The sequence below is a fragment of the Microtus ochrogaster genome, chromosome 6 (genome assembly GCF_000317375.1).
Source record: "Microtus ochrogaster isolate Prairie Vole_2 chromosome 6, MicOch1.0, whole genome shotgun sequence".
Taxonomy (NCBI): Eukaryota; Metazoa; Chordata; class Mammalia; order Rodentia; family Cricetidae; genus Microtus; species Microtus ochrogaster.
The window spans coordinates 45,956,311-45,976,859 of record NC_022013.1 but is presented as its reverse complement, the minus strand read 5'-3'; the positions used below and the strand labels follow the sequence as shown (position 1 = coordinate 45,976,859).

Sequence of the window (20,549 nt, the reverse complement as noted above, 5' to 3'; positions counted from 1 at the left end):
AACATGTATTCACTCATAAGTGGCTTTTAGACACAAAGCAAAGAAAAACCAGCCTACAGTCCACAACTCCAGAGAACCATGACAACAAAGAGGACCCTAAGAGGGACATACATGGATATACATAGGCAAGAGAAAAAGACAAGATCTACTGAGTAAATTGGGAGCATGGAGGTCATGGGAGAGGTTAGAAGGGAAGAGGGGAGAAAGGGAGAGGAGAGGAGAAAAAAAGTATAGCACAATAAAAGCAATAAAAAATAAAAAGAGCTGGGCATGATGGGACTTGCCCACAGTCCCAGTACTTGGGAGACAGAGCCTGGTGGACCTCTGTGAGTCTGAGGCCAGCCTGGTTTCCACATCGATTTTCAGGCTAGCTCAAAACAAAACAAGGCAAAACAAAACAAAACAAAATCTTATGCTAATATATTTTTTCCATGCTGAGTTGATTAGCAGAGATTTAAATATGTCTAGCAGATTACATGAAAATTATAATTATGGAGATCTATAATATTTAAAGTAGAAGCCGATAAGATGTGATGAGCTAACTAAAATCTATGAAGAGATGTAGGTGTAGGCAAAGGAACTCCTTTATCAATAGACTTAGCAGAGAGATGGAAATTGAATCAGCTGAGTTGCGGGTCACAAGGGAAAATGCCTTCCATTTCCAGCACATTTTGATGAGGTTTGGCAGCATTTTGAGCTCCATAATTACTCTATTTAAAATTCAGCTAAAGATGCTCAAGATAACATTTAGACTTTATTGAAAGGTTAATTTTGCCCCTTCAGAAGAATACACTTCCCACTGTACTTAACCGAGTGTTAAACGTGGAAATGATCCTATCATTTTCCATGTCTGTATGCCAGAGATCGGTTTCATTGGTTCTCTCTTCTCCCATGGCCATGTATCCATTGCAGTACCCCTTTCTTAATAATGATGCTCTGGCTCAAGCAATAGATGCTTTCCCTTCTGCAACTGCCAAAATAAGAAGCCTTCTCATCCATGAATGCGCTTCTTCTGTTGTTGATATCATAAACTGTGTTTGTGGCCTACTTAATAATTCATCACAAGAGATGAATCTTGATTAAAGGAGGATGCTGGAAAAGGAAATATCCTTTAAGGTTGAAAGTGTTGGGGATGGCACACGAAATGCTTTCTTCTTCATCATGGCCCAGGGGAAACACCCATGCACCTGTTGGTGAGCTGGATAATCATGTAGCAGAGCTCATGATTCAAGTATAAAATGATTGAAGAAAGGCTTATCCTTGCTGTAATCTCTTGCCAAAAGAATACTGTGTAATGACTGTTTGCTGATGATATGATAGTTTACATAAGCAATCCCAAAAATTCTACCAAGGAACTTCTACAATTTATAAACACTTTCAGTAATGTAGCAGGATACAAGATCAACTCAAAAAAATCAGTAGCCCTCCTTTATACAGATGATAAAAGGGCTGGGAAAGAAATCAAAGTAACAACATCCTTCACAATAGCCACAAATAGCATAAAATATCTTGAACTAATTCTAACCAAACAAGTGGAAGACTTGTATGACAAGAACTTTAAATCCTTAAAGAAAGAAATTGAAGAAGACACCAGAAAGTGGAAAGAAGTCCCATGCTCTTGGGTAGGCAGAATTAACATAGTAAAAATGGCAATCTTACCAAAAGCAATCTACAGATTCAATACAATGCCCATCAAAATCCCAGAAAAATTCTTCACAGACTTCGAAAGAACAGTACTTAACTTCATAGGGAAAAGCAAAAAACCCAGGATAGTCAAAACAATCCTGTACAATAAAAGCACTTCTGGAGGCATCACAGTCCCTGACTTCAAACTCTACTACAGATCTACAGTACTGAAAACAGCCTGGTATTGGCATAAGAACAGACAGGAGGACCAAGGGAACCAAATCAAAGACCCAGATGTTAATCCACACACATACGGACACCTGATTTTTGACAAAGAAGCAAAACATATCAAATGAAAAAAAGAAAGTATATTTAACAAATGGTGCTGGCATAACTGGATATCAACATGTAGAAGAATGAAAATAGACCCATATCTATCACCATGCACAAAACTCAAGTCCAAATGGATCAAAGGCCTCAACATAAAACCAGCTACACTGAACCTTATAGACGAGAAAGTGGAAAATACACTTGAACACATTGGCACAGGAGACCACTTTTCAAATATAACCTCAGCAGCACAGACACGAAGACAATTAATAAATGGGACCTCTTGAAACTGAAAAGCTTCTGAAAAGCAAAGGACATGGTCAACAAGACAAAACGACAGCCTACAGAATGGGAAAAGATCTTCACTAACCCCACATCAGAGGTCTGATCTCCAAAATATACAAAGAACTCAAGAAATTGTTCACCAAAAGAACACATAATCCAATAAAAAATGGAGTACAGACCTAAACAGAGAACTTTCAATAGAGGAATCTAAAATGGCTGAAAGATATTTAAGGAAATCTTTAACATCCTTAGCCATAAGAGAAATGCAAATCAAAACAACTCTGAGATTCCATCTTACAATGGTAAGAATGACCAAGATAAAAAACACTGATGACAACTTATGCTGGAAACATTATGGTGAAAAAGGAACACTCCTACATTGCTGGTGGGAATACAAGCTGTTTCAACCCTGCTGGATATCAGTGTGGCAATTTCTCAGAAAATTAAGAAACAACCTTCTTCAAGACCCAGTAATACCACTTTTGGGTATATGTCCAAAGCATGCTCAATCGTGCCACAAGGACATGTGCTCAGCTATGTTCATAGCAACATTGTTTGTCATAGCGAGAACCTGGAAACAACCTAAATGTCCCTTGACCAAAGAATGGATAAGGAAAATGTGGTACATTTACACAATGGAGTAATACACAGCAGAAAAAAAATGACAGCTTGAATTTTGCAGGAAAATGGATGGAGCTAGAAAACATTATTTTGAGTGAGGTAACCCAGACCCAGAAAGACAATTATTATATGCACTCACTCATAGGTGGTTTTTAAACATAAAACAAAGAAAACCAGCCTAACAAACCCAATCCCAGAGAACTTAGACATCAATGAGGACACTAAGAGAGACTTACATAGATATAATCTACATGGGAAGTAGAAAAAGACAAGATCTCCTGAGTAAATTAGGAGCATGGGGACCTTGGGGGAGGGCTGGAAAGGTGAGGGGAGAGGCAGGGAGGAAAGCAGAGAAAAATGTAGAGCTCAATAAAAATCAATTAACAAAAAGAAAAGAGAGAATACTGTATAATGAACCCCATAAAAGGTAGAGTAGCTTAGCTGTCCCACCATAGGAAATGGTCTGCACAAAGCCAGTTTATGCTCCTGGGACAGGTCCTGGTCCCCTTTAACATATCAAAGCACATAACTGTCACCGACATTCAGAGGGTCTAATTTGGTTACCTGCAGGTTCCCCACCTGTCAGTCCATGGTCCATGAGCTCCCTCTGGCTCTGGTCAGCTGTCTCTGTGATTTTCCCATCATGCTCTTGAGGGCTCAGTCATTAAAGGCTAGACTCACATCCAAAATAGAACCAGTCACTTTCACAGAGCATTTTAACAGTCAGGAGAGAGTGTGTGTAAGTGGGGGAGGGCGTATTCAGCAAGAGAAAGGCAATGTAATTTCTCAAAATCTTCTCATACTCTTGCCTGCACCAGGTTCACTAACACTATCTCATGGATCAAAGCAAGTCATAAGCCAGAGTGCTAGGGTTGCCTGCATGGCTAATAACGTGAACGCAGAAAGGGCAAAGGATTTTGGCGTCTGAGTTTAACCAATGTACTGTAATTACCATTCTTCTAAATGATTGTCTGGGCATACTATTAACTGGAAGTAGTGCGAAGCTATTTTTCAATCTGGCTGTAGAATTAGGAGACATGAACTTGAGTCCGACTTGTTCTGTAGCCTTGAGAGAATGAACATCTCAGGCTCTCAAATCCTTATTTATAAAATCCACTGACATAAGGCTGTTGGGAAAATTCAATGAGAGAATTAGGCAAATAATAATTATTATTTAGCATTTACTATTATTCTAATTTTTCATGTGTTTCAGTTCATCCAATTGTCACAAGTCTGTATGTAAATACTTAATCTGCAAAGAAAGAAAGAAAATGAAGGAACTGTCCTTTTGTTACATTAGTAAGTGAGGCTGAGATTTATAAACTAGATATTCTGGTTTCAGCATCTGGCTTCTGAACATTATCTGCCACTAATGTCAGCATAAAGATAAGATAAAGCTAACTACTAACATTACAAAGTTATTTTAAGTTGTTTCATTTGAGTGAAACCAGTTCTCTAAAGTGGCTGAGGCTTCTCTGTAAATCTATCTGCCGTCATAAGGAGGGTTAGTCTTCAAACAGTCATTACCATGCAAAGGGATTTACGTTATCACCTGGGAAATTCAGGTTATCATTTGAAAAATTAAAAACGTTATTATAGTGTATGTACATGAGAAAAATAAACATTGTGAACCATTGGCAGCTTACTACAAAGTTGGACAAGTGACTGCCATTGATGAGGACCACCCGCCAAATTGTCTGACATACAAGATAATCAGTGGGGACATCCAGGCTGTCCGAAGGTTCTGGATTCACCCTTTCTCTGGAGTGATTGAACTCACCAGTCAGCCAGACTATGAGTCAGTCAGGCAATATAACCTCACAGTACAAGCTGTGGACTGTGACAGAGCTCACCCACGGACCGCAGAGGCCACGGTAAGTAAAGAGACACAGGGTTTGTGTCTGTATGACTGAGCAATGCATTAAGTTTCAAGTTATCACCTCGCGGAGATCAGGCAGGGAATGGAGAAGCTTGTGATGGTCTCCTACTGCTCAAGTGCTCTATAACTTGCCGGAACTTTCCTTTCCAAGTCTGAATGGGGAAGCAGGAACTGTCTAACTTCTCTCTCTGGTGTGAATGTGTTCTTAAAAGCGTAGCATGAATCTTTATGGACAACAAAGATGTGAAAAAGTTGAAAGAGGCATTATTCTGCTCACTTTCACCATACAGACGAGGAAACTGAGGCACAGGGTTTAGAAAATGTACCCAGGGTTAATATAAGATCCATAGGCTTTGCAATAAATCCAGGTTGCTTCTACCTCAAGGCAATGTTTGCAATGTCATAGTATTGACATGGAAGGATATGTGTGTCTCTAACTTATTTTAGAAAGGCCAAAAGACTCTTTAAAGACATTAAAAATATGAGATGTATTTATTATGGGGGGGCACATTATTAATGAAGCTAAAGTTTTGCTATTGCACAAGGTTTTGGTTTTTATTTATTTATTTTTTGAGTGATTGTGTCACTGTGAGGAAAACATGAGACCTATTCACATCAGTGATTAGAAGGACTTTCAGAGGGCTGAGGGTGAAGCCTTGAGTCTGGGATTCTGAAGGTTTGCAGTCTTGGGATGATGCTCACGAGAGTGCTTGTCCACATGAGGTACCTTGGCCAGTTCTCTTATAGACGCTTAGAAGTCATGTTAAAGAAGAACTTGTTCATTCTTTCTTCCTCTTAATGAATATTTATCAAATGTGTACGCACAGAACCCTGGGTGATAAAAGTATAAGATATTGTCACATATACCTTTGGGGAGTTCAATATATCAAGTGCCAAAATGATCATGCCACTGACTTTGACTTTCCTTGAGGAAAAAGGTGATAGATAAGCCTCCAGAAATGAGGGAACCATCCTCATCATCATCACCACCATCACCCTCATATAATTTTATTAAGAACCCAATAAAGTCAAGTGTTATGTATGATAAGCTCTAGGTATATAATTCATTTTCAATCCCATACTGCAAGGTAGTTTCGAACACCCTTTCCACCCCTTTTTTAATGCAATGAAGCATTTTATTTACACAGCTTAGATGTCTTAGAACCCAGTTGAGGTTACTCAGCTCAAAGAGACAGAATGAAGTCTGGGCACCTCTTCTCTGCCATGTGCCCCCAAATTCTTTTTTTTTTTAATCCTTTAGGCAATCTGTCTCTTTACTTCTCACCCATCTATTGCTAACATCCCGGCTGGGCCCCCATTGTCTGTATTTGGCCCAACAGAGCAGACTACTTCCTAGAACCATGTCTTTGCTTGTGGCCCTGAAGTCTGCCAGAATGCCTCCTGAAAAAGGTCCACTGCCTGTCCTATGACCTCTTCATTCACTTCACAACCCACTGGACTAGGCTCGAGCATCATTCCCAAGGCCCACAGTGTTTGAATGTTCTGGGCCTGGCTATATTTAGCTTCTGTTCTTATTCAATCCAACCACTCAATTTTCTTTGTGTCTCCCATACACCAAGACGAATGCGTATTCTCCAGGACTCACAGCATCAGGCTGATGTGGATGAACACTAGCGGGTAAACGATCCAAGAAGGAAGGACAAAGTAAACCTGCAGACGCAGCCCAGAGAGGGGGTGTGGGGTGCTGTGTGAGAGAAGTAGGGAACAACAGTCTGGCAGCAGAGACTCTGGAGCGGTAACTGTTCCATCGCTGCGACTAGACACTGGGCAAGGAGCAACTTAAGTGGGTGGTGTGTATGTGTGTGTTTTGGCTTCCCATTTAAGAAGGTGCACACTCCCTCAAAGCAGGAAATGCATGGCAACAGGATCACAAGGCAGCTGGTTACCCTTCAACCACAGTCATGAAACAAAGAGAGGCAGGGAGTGAGGCAGGACCTTAAATCTTCCAGGTCTGTCCCCAAAGACACCCTTCCTCTAGTGAAGCTTTTCTCCTTAAAGGGGCCATAGAACTCTTCAAAAACAGTGCCATGGGCTGCTAGGGACCGAGTTTTCAAACACAGTCTATGGGGGACATTCTACATTGAACCCCTGACAAGATTGTTTATGCCAACCAGAATTATACCAAAGTAATTAAATTAAGATTAAATAAAAAAAAATTCCAGGTCAGTAGGATGGCTCAGCAGCTAAAGTCGCCTGCCACCAAGTTTGACAATCTGGTTTGATCTCTTGGATCCACATGGTGGAAGGAGAGACCCAACTGCTGAAAGTTGACCTCTGACATCACACACACATAGTGCTGTAGTAGGCACACACACATCACACACATCACACACATATAGTGCTGTAGTAGGCATGCACACACACACACCACACAGTGTTGTAGTAAGTAGGCATGCACACACACACATCACACACATAGTGCTGTAGTATGCATATACACACATTACACACATATAGTGCTATAGTAGGCATGCACACACACATCACACACCCATAGTGCTGTAGTATGCCCACACGCACACACAGAGAAACATGTACACAAAATAAATAAATTAAATGTAATTTGTAAAAATCTCACATATTCGATACAACATTTAGCTGTGTTCAACCTACGGAGAAGTAACATTAAGAAATGCAGGATTTCCTTCAAGAACTTAACTATGTTATTAAAACATTCCATCAAACATGCTTGAAAAGATAATTCTTGCAGATGTAGTCACACCAGGGATTCTTCTGCTAATGCTACTGGGGAAGTTATTAGTCATTGGAGAGGTGGGCAGAGAGCCTTTCCAGACCGATTGGCATTCTGTCACTGACATTTTCAAATCATTGATATTTCCATCTTTTTCCATATAAATCACAGCTTCCTGGTTTATGGTAATTTAATTAGGAAAATGTTGATAATAGCCCTAATTAAGGTCAGATATACATTGTGCTTGAGGAAACAATACAGAAGAGGCCCTTAATTAAGTTAGGGGAAATGTCTTCGGGGTGTATCTGCCACTGAACCCGGGCAGTTCAAAGAGTCTACGGAGCTTCGGCTTCCAAGATAGGGTCTTCAGCGTTGCTTTTGCTCTAATTTGCATGACTGTGCTTCCTATAGAGGTTCATCTAAAGAGCCTGAAATTCTTCCTAAAGGGGACAGAGACTGCCACAACCGACCCAAGAATAATAAACCACTAACTAGGGACTGACAGCCAGAATCCATATCTCCAAGAACATGCATTCAGACTCAGAAAAAAAATTAGACTTTTTACTTAATAATTCTGGGTGATCTGCCCCTATCCAGATGCTCGTTTCTGATTTTATTTATAGATCATCTCATGATGTGGACGTGATGTTTCTTCTCCCTTCATCACTGACAGGTCACTGTTGACATTGAAGATGAGAATGATGAAGCACCCGTCTGCATCCCCTATCTGTCCACGGCCGTCATCTCTGATGATGTTGTTGCTGGGACAAACGTCAATGGCCTCAAATTAAACTGCCACGACAGAGATTCACACGATTTTGAGATGCGCTTTGAAATAGCTTCTGGTGGATACTTTAATTATTTCTTTTAATCGCAAACATATGTCAAGCTGACGTTAGCTTACAATGTCAGACATGATATGTAACTCTAGAAGTGACTGTTTATTAGGGTTAGACAATTTGATAGCTTAGTGTCGTGTTTCTTCATGGCACCCTTTCATGTCTACAGACACAGCTCAATTACTCCTGTGACTACAGAACTCGGGAAAATGATAGAGGTTTTAGTACAAGAAGTTAAGTTTGTTCTCCACAGAACTAGAAGAAAACAGAATCCACCTTTCCATCTGATGATGTTGTTACAAGTTCACAAGACTAGATGGTTTTGACTGTATTATTGTTGGCTCTTCATAGATTCACATAAACATTACAGTCCCCAGCTTGCCATCTATAGGAGATCTTTCTTTATTTGAGACCAATCATGTATGAGACATTTTTAGAAATTGTTACACAGACAATTCTGAGATAGATGTGGAAGGCATTCATGGTGCTCGTTATTTATTACACTTGGTACCATCAACACATAAAATCATAAATCAAGAGAAAGTCTACACAGGAAAACACTGTCTTGACATTTGTCTTGACCATGACAATAAGACCTTTTCATGTGTCTCATGCTGTTCTTCTGAAAGGATGATAGTGTAGACATACTATTTAATTATGAAGACTAGTTTGATATTTCCCCCCCTTTTCTCTTGTTCATAATAGTGTCTTCTAGGCCCTCGGGAGGACATAATTTCTTGAGGACGGAACTGGTACTGTGGTCTGAATGACTCATTAGATACTAGTCTAGACCAGTGGTCCTCAGCCTCCCTAGTGCTGTGACCCTTTAACACAGTTCCTCATGTTGTGGTGAGCCCAATCACAAAATTATTTTTGCTGCTACTTCATAACTGTAATTTTGCTACTGTTATAAATGGCAATTAAAATATCTGTGTTTTCCAGTGGTCTTAGGTGATACCTGTGAAAGTGTCATTTGACCCCCAAAGGGGTCATGATCCACAGGTTGAGAACCACGGGTGTAGACCAAGTTGAACGGGACAGTCAAATAAAGGAAGAGGAAAAATATTAGGGATAATAATCAGATAAGAGCATGAGAGTTGCTGACCATATGTGGGGGTTAGCCTCATTACCTTAACCTTTAAAACATTCTTATTCTTTTCTTTTTCGAAACAGTGTCTTTTGTAGACCAGGTTAGCCTGCAACTCTCTATGTAGCCAAGGATGACCTTGAACTCTTGATCCTCTTGCCTCTTCTGTCCAAGTGCTAAGAGTATAGTCTTACTCTAACATGCCTAGTTTAAAACACCTTTTCCATGTATGTATTGATTATTTTATTTCAACTTTACTATAAGCTCTTTATAGGTATGGAAATTTACAGTAAAACCCAAATTTTCAACTTATGTACATGATTTGTGTTTTAACATCATCTAAAGGTAGCTTGAGGCAATTTGATGTATTATAAAACTAATTCCGACTTTCCCATTATTCTTTTCAAAGGAAATGAAAACCTTCATTTCAAATTAGACCCAAGTCGGGGTACAAATACGCCCAAATTAATTGTGCAGAATCCTTTCAGCTTCGAATCTGGAACGGAGGTGCAGCGGCGATACCATCTTGTGGTGCACGTGATCGACGACAACCTGAAATACGGCAAAGCCATCAAGCCCAAGACAGGAACCGCGGTCATGGACATTTACGTGAGAAGAACCAGCATGCCACCTTCTCCAACCAGTTCTGAAGTAAAGAGTTACAGAATTTAATTGGGATCTCTATGCTGTAAATAGTTTACTGCAAAGCCAAAGACCAGCCAGAAGTGCTGGAAGAATGCTCAGGCCATCACTGTCCCTTGTAGGCTTTTTGACTTTTATACTAATCCATAAAAGCCCTGCTGGGCTCTCTTGGACACTGTGCGTCTGTGAATAAATATACCGTGTGCACAGGAATTAGAGAAAATTACATGCATACATATAGAGGGCCACTAGACTGCCTATAGAGCTCCCCTAAACTGCTGGTCGAATAATATGAAGGTCTTGCTCAGTAGAAGGGAGCACTATTTAGTGAATTAGAGCCATTAAAAGCCTCTACAAATGGACATTTGCAACGACTCTGCTATCATAATAATGGACACCTACGATGTGCCGAGCTTCACACTGCAGGCCTTACAACCACCACTGCATCGCATCTTCAGCCCAACCCTACAACACTTAGCAGACCTTTTAGCATTTTATCATTTATAAAGCAGATGTGGAAAACCTCTGCTGAATTATATAATGGCTTATCAGTCACCCAAAGATGAAAGCTCCTACTCAGTAGACTTTAGAGTGTATTTTACTGTTCTGTGGCCTTTAAAATAAAAACGACAAAGTCTTTTTCCCTGAGTATTGATTTTCAAGAATGCACTGTTACCTCAAGCTACACAAAAGGGAGCAGATACCAGGAACATAGAAACCTGAAAGTGCTCAGTTATCATTGAGCTAAACCCTGAATGCTATAGATCAGAAGACAGGTGGAAAAGAAGAGACGGGATTTGATGTGGATCGTGGAGTGGCCATTTCGTGCAGCGCCATCTCTACATTTATTTATTTATTTATCTATCTATCTATCTATCTATCTATCTATCTATCTATCTATCTATCTATCTATCTATCTATCTATTTATTCATTTTATGCCTACAGCACCCAATATTCCCAGGCAGTCTCCCATCCAAGTACCAACCACGCCCAACCCTCCTTAGCTTCCGAGATCAAACAAGATTGGGCACGTTCAGGGTGGTGTGGCCGTTGACCATCTCTACATTCTTAATTTGGTGGCTCTTTTGCATTTCTCATTGTTAGCTGGGCACTTACGAATATGCGTGAGTCTGTTAAGATGGTGTTTCTACACTGATGTTACACCGTGTAAACAGATGTGTTTTAAAAACAGGGACTAACACTCTGTTTGCTTTGAAATAATTTTCCAGCAAAGGAAAGGTCTGACCATTGTGTACACAGCTATCAACACATATGAGAACAGTGCCTGGTACGTGCCTTTTGTCCTCACGCTGATGGCTGTGTTCTTTGCTGGATTGGTTTCCTGGATGTGTTTTCTTTTTTGGAGATATGGAAATATTAAAGACTGCTCTCAGAAAATGACCAAGGAAGACTCCAAGTCGAAACTCAAGTATGTGACTTTTTTCTAAGTTTGACATAAAGAATTAAAAAACAAATTTGTGAACAAACAAACACGCTCATATTCTTTCGAAGCAAAGTGGCTTGGGCAGATGTTTGACGTTTACTAGGCATTAATTTAGGGACTTGTAGGCAATAAATGTCAGCTCCGTCTCCATACACCTGATTGGTTTTGAAACTTACTGAGGCCAAAGAAATGGATAGAAAACACACCTGCTTTTGTAGCCACTTATCAATACAGTTCTTCAGGGTAGAGAATGCAATAGCTTCGAGAGTGGAGTTGGCCTATAATCCCAGGTCCCTGGGAGGCTGAGGCAGGAGGATGGCAGATTCAAATCAACATGAGTTGGACCATTTGTATCAAAATGAAAAGTAAAGGAAGGAAGGGGATGAGAGTTACCAGTTGAGTTTTAACTGGCATATATCCAAGGCTCTGGATTCAATCTTAGTCACACACACACACACACACACACACACACACACACACACACATTCACACTATTGTGCTTCCATGTAGAGTAACACACACACTCTAGATTTGGAGTTGTATTTTTGTCAACCACACAGGATTTTTTTTAAGAATGGTGCACTAGAGCAGATGGAAATAGCTAATGAAAATCACATTGTTGCTTTTTAAAAAAAAACTAGTTGTGCTAACAGTCACATGTTAACTATTGAATGAAATTATTTCAAAATACATTGTCATAATTTAACTGGTGTTTTCTCAAATTTTCTTTTTATACAGAGGAATGAAGTATGTTGTAGGTAAGATATGATTTACTAATTATGCTTGAATTATGTAATTTAAAAATTACATGTACTTATTTTAATACAATATTTCCTTGACTTTTTGAGAATTTCTTGAAATGTATTTTGATCATAGCCACCTCTGTTCTTTCTTGTAAAATTTTCTAGATTCACCCTCCTACCTGTCCACTACTTCCTGTCACAACTTCATATCTTCTGAGAATGGCTGACCCACCAGGAACAATAAATACTCTTAGAAAAGAAAAACAAACAAACAAACATGACTGGTAACCCATTTGCCAGAAGTCACCAAATGTCCCTGACTTGCTCCATGCTAAGCTACCGAGAGACTTGCTTTTGTGCAGGTCTTGCACTGGCAACCTTGCTGTCCTTGAGAGTCCTGTCATGTCCAGAAGACATAGTTTTGCTCATATCCTCCATGACCTCTAGTGCTTACAACTGTCTGCTCTTCCATGATGGCTCCTGAGCCTTGGGATGAGGGTTTGATATAGATGATCTGTTTGTGGTGGCCCTGATTCTCTCCACTTTGACCAGTTGTGTCTTTCTGTGTCGTTGCTGATGAGGTCCAAAATCTGCAGCAATTTATTGGTATAGAGAAATGAATTTAGAGGGATATTTGACCCTTTGGCGGAATAATAGTAGTAGGTCCTCTTCCAGGATGTGTGCGCTCCCAACCATTTGTTCTTGGCTAGATTTACAGTGCCAGGCATTTTTTCCCTTTAGAGAAGTCAGCCCAAAAGTCAATCAGAGAGCAATTGTTTATCCTATAACGTTCATGTGGTTATTGCACTCATGGGCAGAGCTTACTAAGTTATTAAAGCTATTAAATATGGCTATTAAAGCTCATAGTATCACAGTTGGGAGTGCTGGTGGCAGCTTCTTAACCCCAGCAGCTTACAAGGCACTCTGACTACTGTGGAAGCTAGACAGCAGGGAAGAGGCTTCCCAATCAACAGCAACTTGAATTCTCCATGTCCTATGACAATGTGCACAGTGGTGTCAGCCATGACTATCACCATCAAGTTTCAGCAGGCAACCATGGGTAATGACAACGAGCCTACATCTTTGGGGGAATCTCTAGGACACCCCAACTAGCAGCTTGAAGAGAAGTATCCCATATTTGCTGTTTTTTTTTTTCTGTGTTGCTCTGGCTGTCCAGGAAGTTGTTCTATAGACCAGGACCTACAGAGGTCCATTTGCCTCTGCCTGCCAAGTACTGGGATTAAAGGCAGTGCTGCCACCACCCAGTGGTCCCAGGCTTTTTAATTTGGCAATCAGTGATGCTCCAACTAAGTTATTTTATATGAATATATATGCATATAAATGAACCTCACAAACAGTAGATTTTTATATAAGGCATTCTTCGTGTTATTTTAAAAATATGGACTGCATCACAAATTTGCTTGTTGTCCTTGTGGAAGAGCCACGCTAATCACTTCCACTTTAGTGTGTGGATTGCTGAGGTGACCACATTTTAATTTCAATTTTGCGGGAGGTTATAGGACACCTGGTGGGAGTCGGGTTTGCCTTTCTACCCTGTGGGCACCAACCTCAGGCTGTCATGCTTGTTAGCAAGCACCTCAGCCCTCAGTCATCTTGCCAGTCCAAATTACATCATTTGAAAATGCCGCCCCCTACATACTTCTCACTTGTTTATTTACCATTTTATGTTTTTTTTTTTTTAAAACAGGGGATAAAAATCAAAAAGAAAAAAATGTTATCACAGAAACCAGAAATAAAAAGCTAGAAGTTCTAACAGTAAGTACATTTTCATCTATTTTTGTTACATTATTTTCCTTCTAAGGATATGGCAAAATCTATTCAAGCTTCGTAGGAAGGAAATAAAATTCACTTTAGTTCATCATTTTTGCTAAATTAGTGTGTGCTACAGAACTTGAATTTCAGAAACTTGGTGAGATTAAAATTTACCTAAAATATATGTGCACGTAGAAAAAAATGACTCTAGGCAAATGTAAATCTAGCATTATTTAATACTACTTAGAATTTAAAACTATATTCAAAATTATTATACATGGGACAGACCTGGGCAAATTCCTCAATGTTAGAGTATTGAGCAGATGGTAAATCTATGACCAGAGAAGCAAATCAATTCAAAGTGGCCAAAGCTTAGCTGATGTGTAATTCACATAAATACATCAGAGAGGGCTGGATCTTGGATCCATAATACAGCATAGAACAAGACAGACCACCTTTAGTTTCATTCTCCTTGCCTCCTGTGCACTTTGAACATTCCCACCAAAGTCCTGTCGGGCCATGGAATTGCTTCATAGGCTGGCTCCCTCTCAATGCTCCACTCCCTCCCCTTTCTGTCAGGAGGCTGAGAGTGTTCTGGTGTTTCTGTAACAGAACACTGCGACTGCCTGGTTTAAACCACAGATTCGTTAGTCAGGGTCCTAGAGGCGAGATGCTCAGGGTTCTGTTGAGGCTTTTTGGCCTTGAGGACAATCTGTTGTCTGTGCCCCATGGGCTCTTGTCCTGTCGATCATATTGGGCTAAGATCCGTATCTTCATTTTTCTTCACTACCTCTTTAAAGTACTCCCAAATGCAGCGGCATTCTGAGGGTCGGGAAAGCCAGGAAGCTGGCATACAGGTTCGGAAGGAAGGGCACAGTGTGACCGATGACACGCCTCATACAATAGTCCCATGAGAGAAGTGTCCTAATTAACAGCGAGCATGGCAGGCAGACCATCGTAAGGGATGTTGAGAGGAAGTGAGACAGCCAGTAAGTTTTATTCCCTGCTAACTGCTAACCTTCTACAGATGGGAAAGATGGGAGGGCTGAAAAGAGATCATGTCCTAGACTTATTTCTGTTGCTGTAATAAAATATCCTGACAAAAATTCAACTTACAGAAGAAAGTTTATTTTGTCTTACAAACACGGGGTCTGTCACTGCAGTGACGGGAGCTTGAAGCAGCTAGTCACATCACAGTCGGCAGCAGAGAGCGATAAACCCGTGGAGACTCAGGGTTCAGCTAGTTTTCTCTTCTCTTACTTGTCCAGAGCCCCAAACCAGGGAATGGTGCCATACACTTTCAGGCTTGACCTTCCCACATCAAAAAAACACACTTAAGGCCCCCTTCCCGACATGCCCATAGACCACCCTGACCTAGGTAACCCTCTCCTGAGACTCTTTCCTGGTGATTCTAGGCTATATTGAGTTGACAGAAATTAGAACTAGCCATCATAAGTATTCAACACACGACAGAAGTAATTTTATCAAGCTGCCTTTATTGTTTATGTGAGCATTATTTTTTTTTAAAGGAAACCGCTGTATATGAAACTGTGTTTGATGGCGAAGCCATTGATCCAGGTATGATGCTTTTGTACCTTTTGAATTAAATATCATTTATGGATTTAGATACTCAAAAATATGAATGGATTGATTATTTACAATGCTTTGCAAAAATAACCATGCTTGAGAAAGCTACTCTAGGACTAAGAAGGGATCAGATTAAAAAAAACCAGTTGAATTATCAATGGCATTTAGTGCTTGGGGGACATCACCCTTACTTATTCCTATCAAATTATTGCCACCTGGGATATAGGCCAGACATTTAGAATTCCATGAGGCCAAAGGAACTACATTATTTCGTATGAAATATGCATCTTTAAAATATAGACAACAAGTTTAGTTAACTCCATTCAAGTAAATAAATAAAATATACTTTTATTCCTGATTATATATTTCTGGGTACCAAACAGCCCGAAAGGTTACTGGTTTAGGATAATAACCATCTTATTATAATTTGTACTTGAGTGTGTCAGGAATGTGATGAACTATCACCTGGGAAGTTCTTTATCTTTATGTGGCTAAGTGATACCCCTTCAGCTCTGTTCTTCTGGCTGCTCGTCTGATGTCCTGGGTCCAAAGTGTTTATACTCACAGCTTGACATCACAGAAAGGCATTTGCAGGTTGGGTGTAGTTGGGTCCTCTGGCCTCTTCATGTACTTTCTCTGTCAGAACTAGCTGCGCACTGGCTACGGTAACTTGCATCTCTAGATGGAGTTCTATGGACCTTGTCACCTTTTGAGACCCAGCCCTGGAAATCACAGGGCATCACTTCTGCTGGCCTATTGGCTGAGCCACCAATGTCTACCCAGATTCTAAGCAAGCGGCATTTGAAACCTTGGTAAGGGTCAAGCTCAAAGGCTGCCTTAGCTGTCTTTATCAGCTTCCGTATCTCTAGGCCCCATGGGTCAGTTTCACAACTCTTATCCTATTGTTTATCTGTTATGAACCCTAGGGCTACAAAGCAGACCATACCTTTGTTTTATAAAACATTGCACAAACTTTTCTTTTCCATGCAAGTCATCCTAAAGGAAGAAAGAGGCCTAGGGAATGGTTAGAGATGAAAGACAAGCCACAGATTTGGAAGTAGAAGGCAGAGGCTTTGAAGTTGATGTCATTGACACTCTTTCTTGTGACCTTGGCGGAGGCATTTAATATTCCAGAGTCTCCCTTATCACAACTGAAAAGTGGGCTTTGCATGTCTCCTGGGGGTTGCTGTGCAATTTAAACATGACCATAATGCATATAAGAATAACTTTGTCAAATGCCATGCAACATGAGGTATTAGTAACAACCAGTCTCACTAGACTGCAGACTCTTGTGATATTTCTCTGTAATTTAGCTCCTGCCAGCTCTGGGTGTTTTGGCATGAAATCAGTGATATTTTATTGCTGGCTTCCAGGTTTTCCCTAAATAAAGTCACTCTTTAAAATATTTTATTAATTGAAAACGTATCACTCATCCTTACCTGTTGTATGTTAAATAGGCTCTTAGGAATTTCAGTCTCAAGTAATTTACTAAAAGGGCATGTGAACAAATTCAGATGCTGCCAGATGCCAGGCATTGCTTGCTGTTCTCATTCTTCACAACAACAAAGGTTGCATTTGATTTCCAGATTCCTGTGATGGAAATGCCATCATTGTTCCTGTTTAATTGATACTGAGTCAGAGGCTTGGAGAATGGGTTACAGTCACGTGGCTTTCTTTGCTTTCGGAGGCAGGGAGGAAGAGAGATGATGTACCTCTTTAGGACAGACTGGATCTTAAGAAGCAGCAAGGCAGAAGCAGATGAGGAGGGTACCAGAGTAGCAGGGTGACATTAAGTGACTATAAGCAGATGATATCCTTTACCAGACTTCCTGGCATGAGACTAGGAAAGCAACTGGTGTGAGCGACTCCAGGCCCTCTCCGTGTCTCCTCTATTGCTACTATTATTGCTATTTTCCATTGCTTGGCATTGAACCTGGCATCTTGCCTGCACCAGGACAGTGGCCCATCACTGTGGGATCTTGTATGGATCAGGCGAGTGGCCCATCACTGTGGGATCTCCCCATACTAGGCGAATCATCCATCACTGAACTATAACCCCAGCCCATACTTTACCATTATTATTGGAAGCAATTAAAAAAATTTTCATGCTATTTTTGGCTTCCTCTAAAATTAGAAATATGTACACATTTAGTCAATACTTTAACACCATGCACCAGGCTTGTAGGTGCTTTATAAACATAATCTCTTTTGTTTTTTTATGTCAAATGTTCACAATTACAAAATTACGCTTTTTATTAAAAACTACTTTAATCAGTATGTGTTTGTGACTGTGTACTTTCCTCAACTGCTCTCTCCCTTACTTTGGAGACAAGGTCTCCCACTGAACCTGGACCGCACTGCTTTAGCTAGAGTAAAGCTAGCTAGTAAGCTCCAGAAACCTACCTGACTCCCCACCCCACTACTACCAACACTGGAGTTACAGATGTCTTCCTCCATCACCTCTGGGCCCAGATTAGTATTATTTTTAACTAGGAAAAGATCAAGCATCACACATGTAATGCACTTTAAACAAATTCACCTCCCTTTCTCATCTCCAGCTTCTCCCCCTCCATCTCCAACACATTTTCTCCCCAACTTTACGTATTTAAAATAAAAACACCAAAACAGCAACAACAGCAACAAAAACTTGCAGAGTCTACTTAGTGATGCCTGTGTGTGTCTAGGGCCATCTCCTGGAGCCAGGGGAGCTTCTCAGCAGCCACACCGTCTGTCCCAAACCCAGCATCCGTAGTTACTAACAGACCCTCCATGCACACACTGAGATGACGGCTGGCCTGGCCTGTGCAGGTTTTGTACTGCAGCCACAGCCACTTCGCTTGTTTTGAACCCGACTGTTAGATGCACAATATAGCTATCATTATCAAATTCCAGTGTAAACTGCTGGATAAGTGTAAAGTTGTGTGTGTGTGTGTGTGTGTGTGTGTGTGCGTGCGTGTGTGTGCGTGCGTGTGTAGAAAGGGGTTTTCAGTGAAGACTGCTGTTCATACGCACGTTAGAAGACTCATCCTTCAGTGAATGGATTTTGCGGATCTGGCTCAGCATAGCACAGCTCTGCAGGACGGTGATATTAACCTGCCTATCTTCCTTCTTATCATTGTTTACCAAATGTTAGGTAGGACCTAGAACATGAGGTTTAAAGTCCTGTTTGTTTCTGGAGTCAAACAAACACAGATCACCATGCAGCTTCCTTCCTACATTTGGCTGTTAGGTTCAAAGTGCGATAATCACTTACAGATGGTTTAACACTATCAGTTAACAAATGCATGCCTCAGGTTCCCTATTTCTAACAGGTAAGCACCCCTCCAGCACAGTAGGTGTGTTTGTCATGGAAATCTTGCATATACTTTTCTGAGTACTTCTACAATATGAACGGTACTACAAGAATAAATTTTCTACTATTATTGATTTTTTATCTAGCCATCCAATAAGCAGTCATGATAGGCTACTTTCAAGCCTTATTGCCCATATTTTTCTCCAATATCTCAATATTACTTTTAAAAAGATTGATTGATAAATCCTTAAATCAATTAAGGAACTTGTGGGGTGGAGCAGACCCAGTGACAATTTTGAGCTGTTTTTTTTTTAACCTATAAAAAGCAATTATAGGCTCACAAAATTGTCAAAAACCAGTACAGAATGACTTCATACCTATCTGTTACCAAGTTTCTCCTAAAGTAGTGGCTCCCAACCTTCCTAATGCTGCGACAGCCTTAATACCCTGAACTATGACATTATTTCATTACTACTTCATAATTGTAATTTTGTGACCGTTATGAATCATAATGTAAATAACTGATATGCAGGATATGTGATCTACGGCCTCTGTGAAAGGGTCACTTGACTCCCAAAGGGATCAAAACCCCATAGGTTGTGGGACCCACTGTCCTAAAGGGAATATCTTTGAAAATTGCAATACATTGTCCAAAGTAAGAACCTGACATTGGCATAGCACAGTCAACTAGACAAGAGGCTTCCGACTCCATCACTGATGCAAGTTCTAAAAATCCACCTCTTTATGGAGACCTAGTCATCTGTGGAGGTTAATGTAACTGCTGGAAGTATGAATATATAGTATCATTGTTCCCACCAAAGGATTCACTAGAAGGCACACATTTTTAAGTGCATGGGAAATTCCAAAATTCTTTTTGCTTCTTTTTCTTTTGGCAAAGAAAGCAAGACTTGAGAATTCACGTCAGCCCCTCTCAGGACCACACAGCCTGCGTCTGTTAAACACTGGGTGCAAGTTTATCGCCATTCACTTTCTCTATGCTGTGTGCTTTCTCTCCTCAGTCTCTGGGAAGGTGTATGCATACAACAGCCGAACCGGGGCAAGAAAGTGGAAGACACTTGTTGGGCACCAGGAAGAGTCCTTTGGAAGCACCTATGCCCTCTCAGAGGCCCGTCCCTTGAAGGAGTCAACATCCCTGAAAACCTCAGTCAAGCACCAGTTCCTCTGAGTGATGGCATTTTTGAGGCTATGACTGGCATGGCTGCCCAAATTTAAGCTGTAAGACCTGAGGTCAGCTGCTCTGTCTATGTCTGTCACTTTCTAAGATCAGCTGGTTCAGACAGAGGGCAGCAAGAGGTGTCAGCCTGGAGTCTTTAGCCATGCTTTTGCTGAAGACTATAAACTATCTGTGTATATCCTGGGTCATACCTCCCTCCATAGAGTATAGCACTTTTAGATCTCACACGGTTTTTCTCGCTGCTGTAGACCAGCACATGCTTGGCACGGAGTAGGGCTCCACACCTATCTGGTAAATAAAAGAATTTGAGTATCTGAATTAAATCTTTGGCCTTCGATTTTGGTTTCTTATTCCATAGTGACTTACAGAACAGAAATGGGAATCATCTTCAGGAAAGGTAAATTTGTTTTGTTTTCCCTTTATTTCTTGTAGCCACAAAAAAAAATGTAGGATTTTACGGAAGCACAGTTGATCTTGCTTTTAATTTTCTTT

At 40.6% G+C, this 20,549-nt stretch overlaps 1 protein-coding gene and 1 pseudogene across 2 annotated transcripts in view; one reads left to right on the top strand and one right to left on the bottom strand.

The window, feature by feature from the left end:
* LOC101988975 (cadherin-related family member 3) overlaps positions 1–20,343 on the top strand; it is a 76,595-nt gene extending 56,252 nt beyond the window's left edge. For both annotated transcript variants that reach the window (XM_005348662.3, XM_013346825.2), the window contains exons 12-19: positions 4,504–4,736; positions 8,128–8,299; positions 9,790–10,031; positions 11,253–11,452; positions 12,206–12,225; positions 13,919–13,986; positions 15,513–15,561; positions 19,882–20,343. In XM_005348662.3, coding sequence (XP_005348719.1) covers positions 4,504–4,736; positions 8,128–8,299; positions 9,790–10,031; positions 11,253–11,452; positions 12,206–12,225; positions 13,919–13,986; positions 15,513–15,561; positions 19,882–20,048 — 1,151 coding nt within the window. In that variant the 3' untranslated portion in view covers positions 20,049–20,343. The remainder of the gene's footprint in view (positions 1–4,503; positions 4,737–8,127; positions 8,300–9,789; positions 10,032–11,252; positions 11,453–12,205; positions 12,226–13,918; positions 13,987–15,512; positions 15,562–19,881) is intronic.
* On the bottom strand, positions 10,960–11,078 carry LOC113456254 (annotated as a pseudogene).
* Positions 20,344–20,549: the final 206 nt, after the last annotated feature.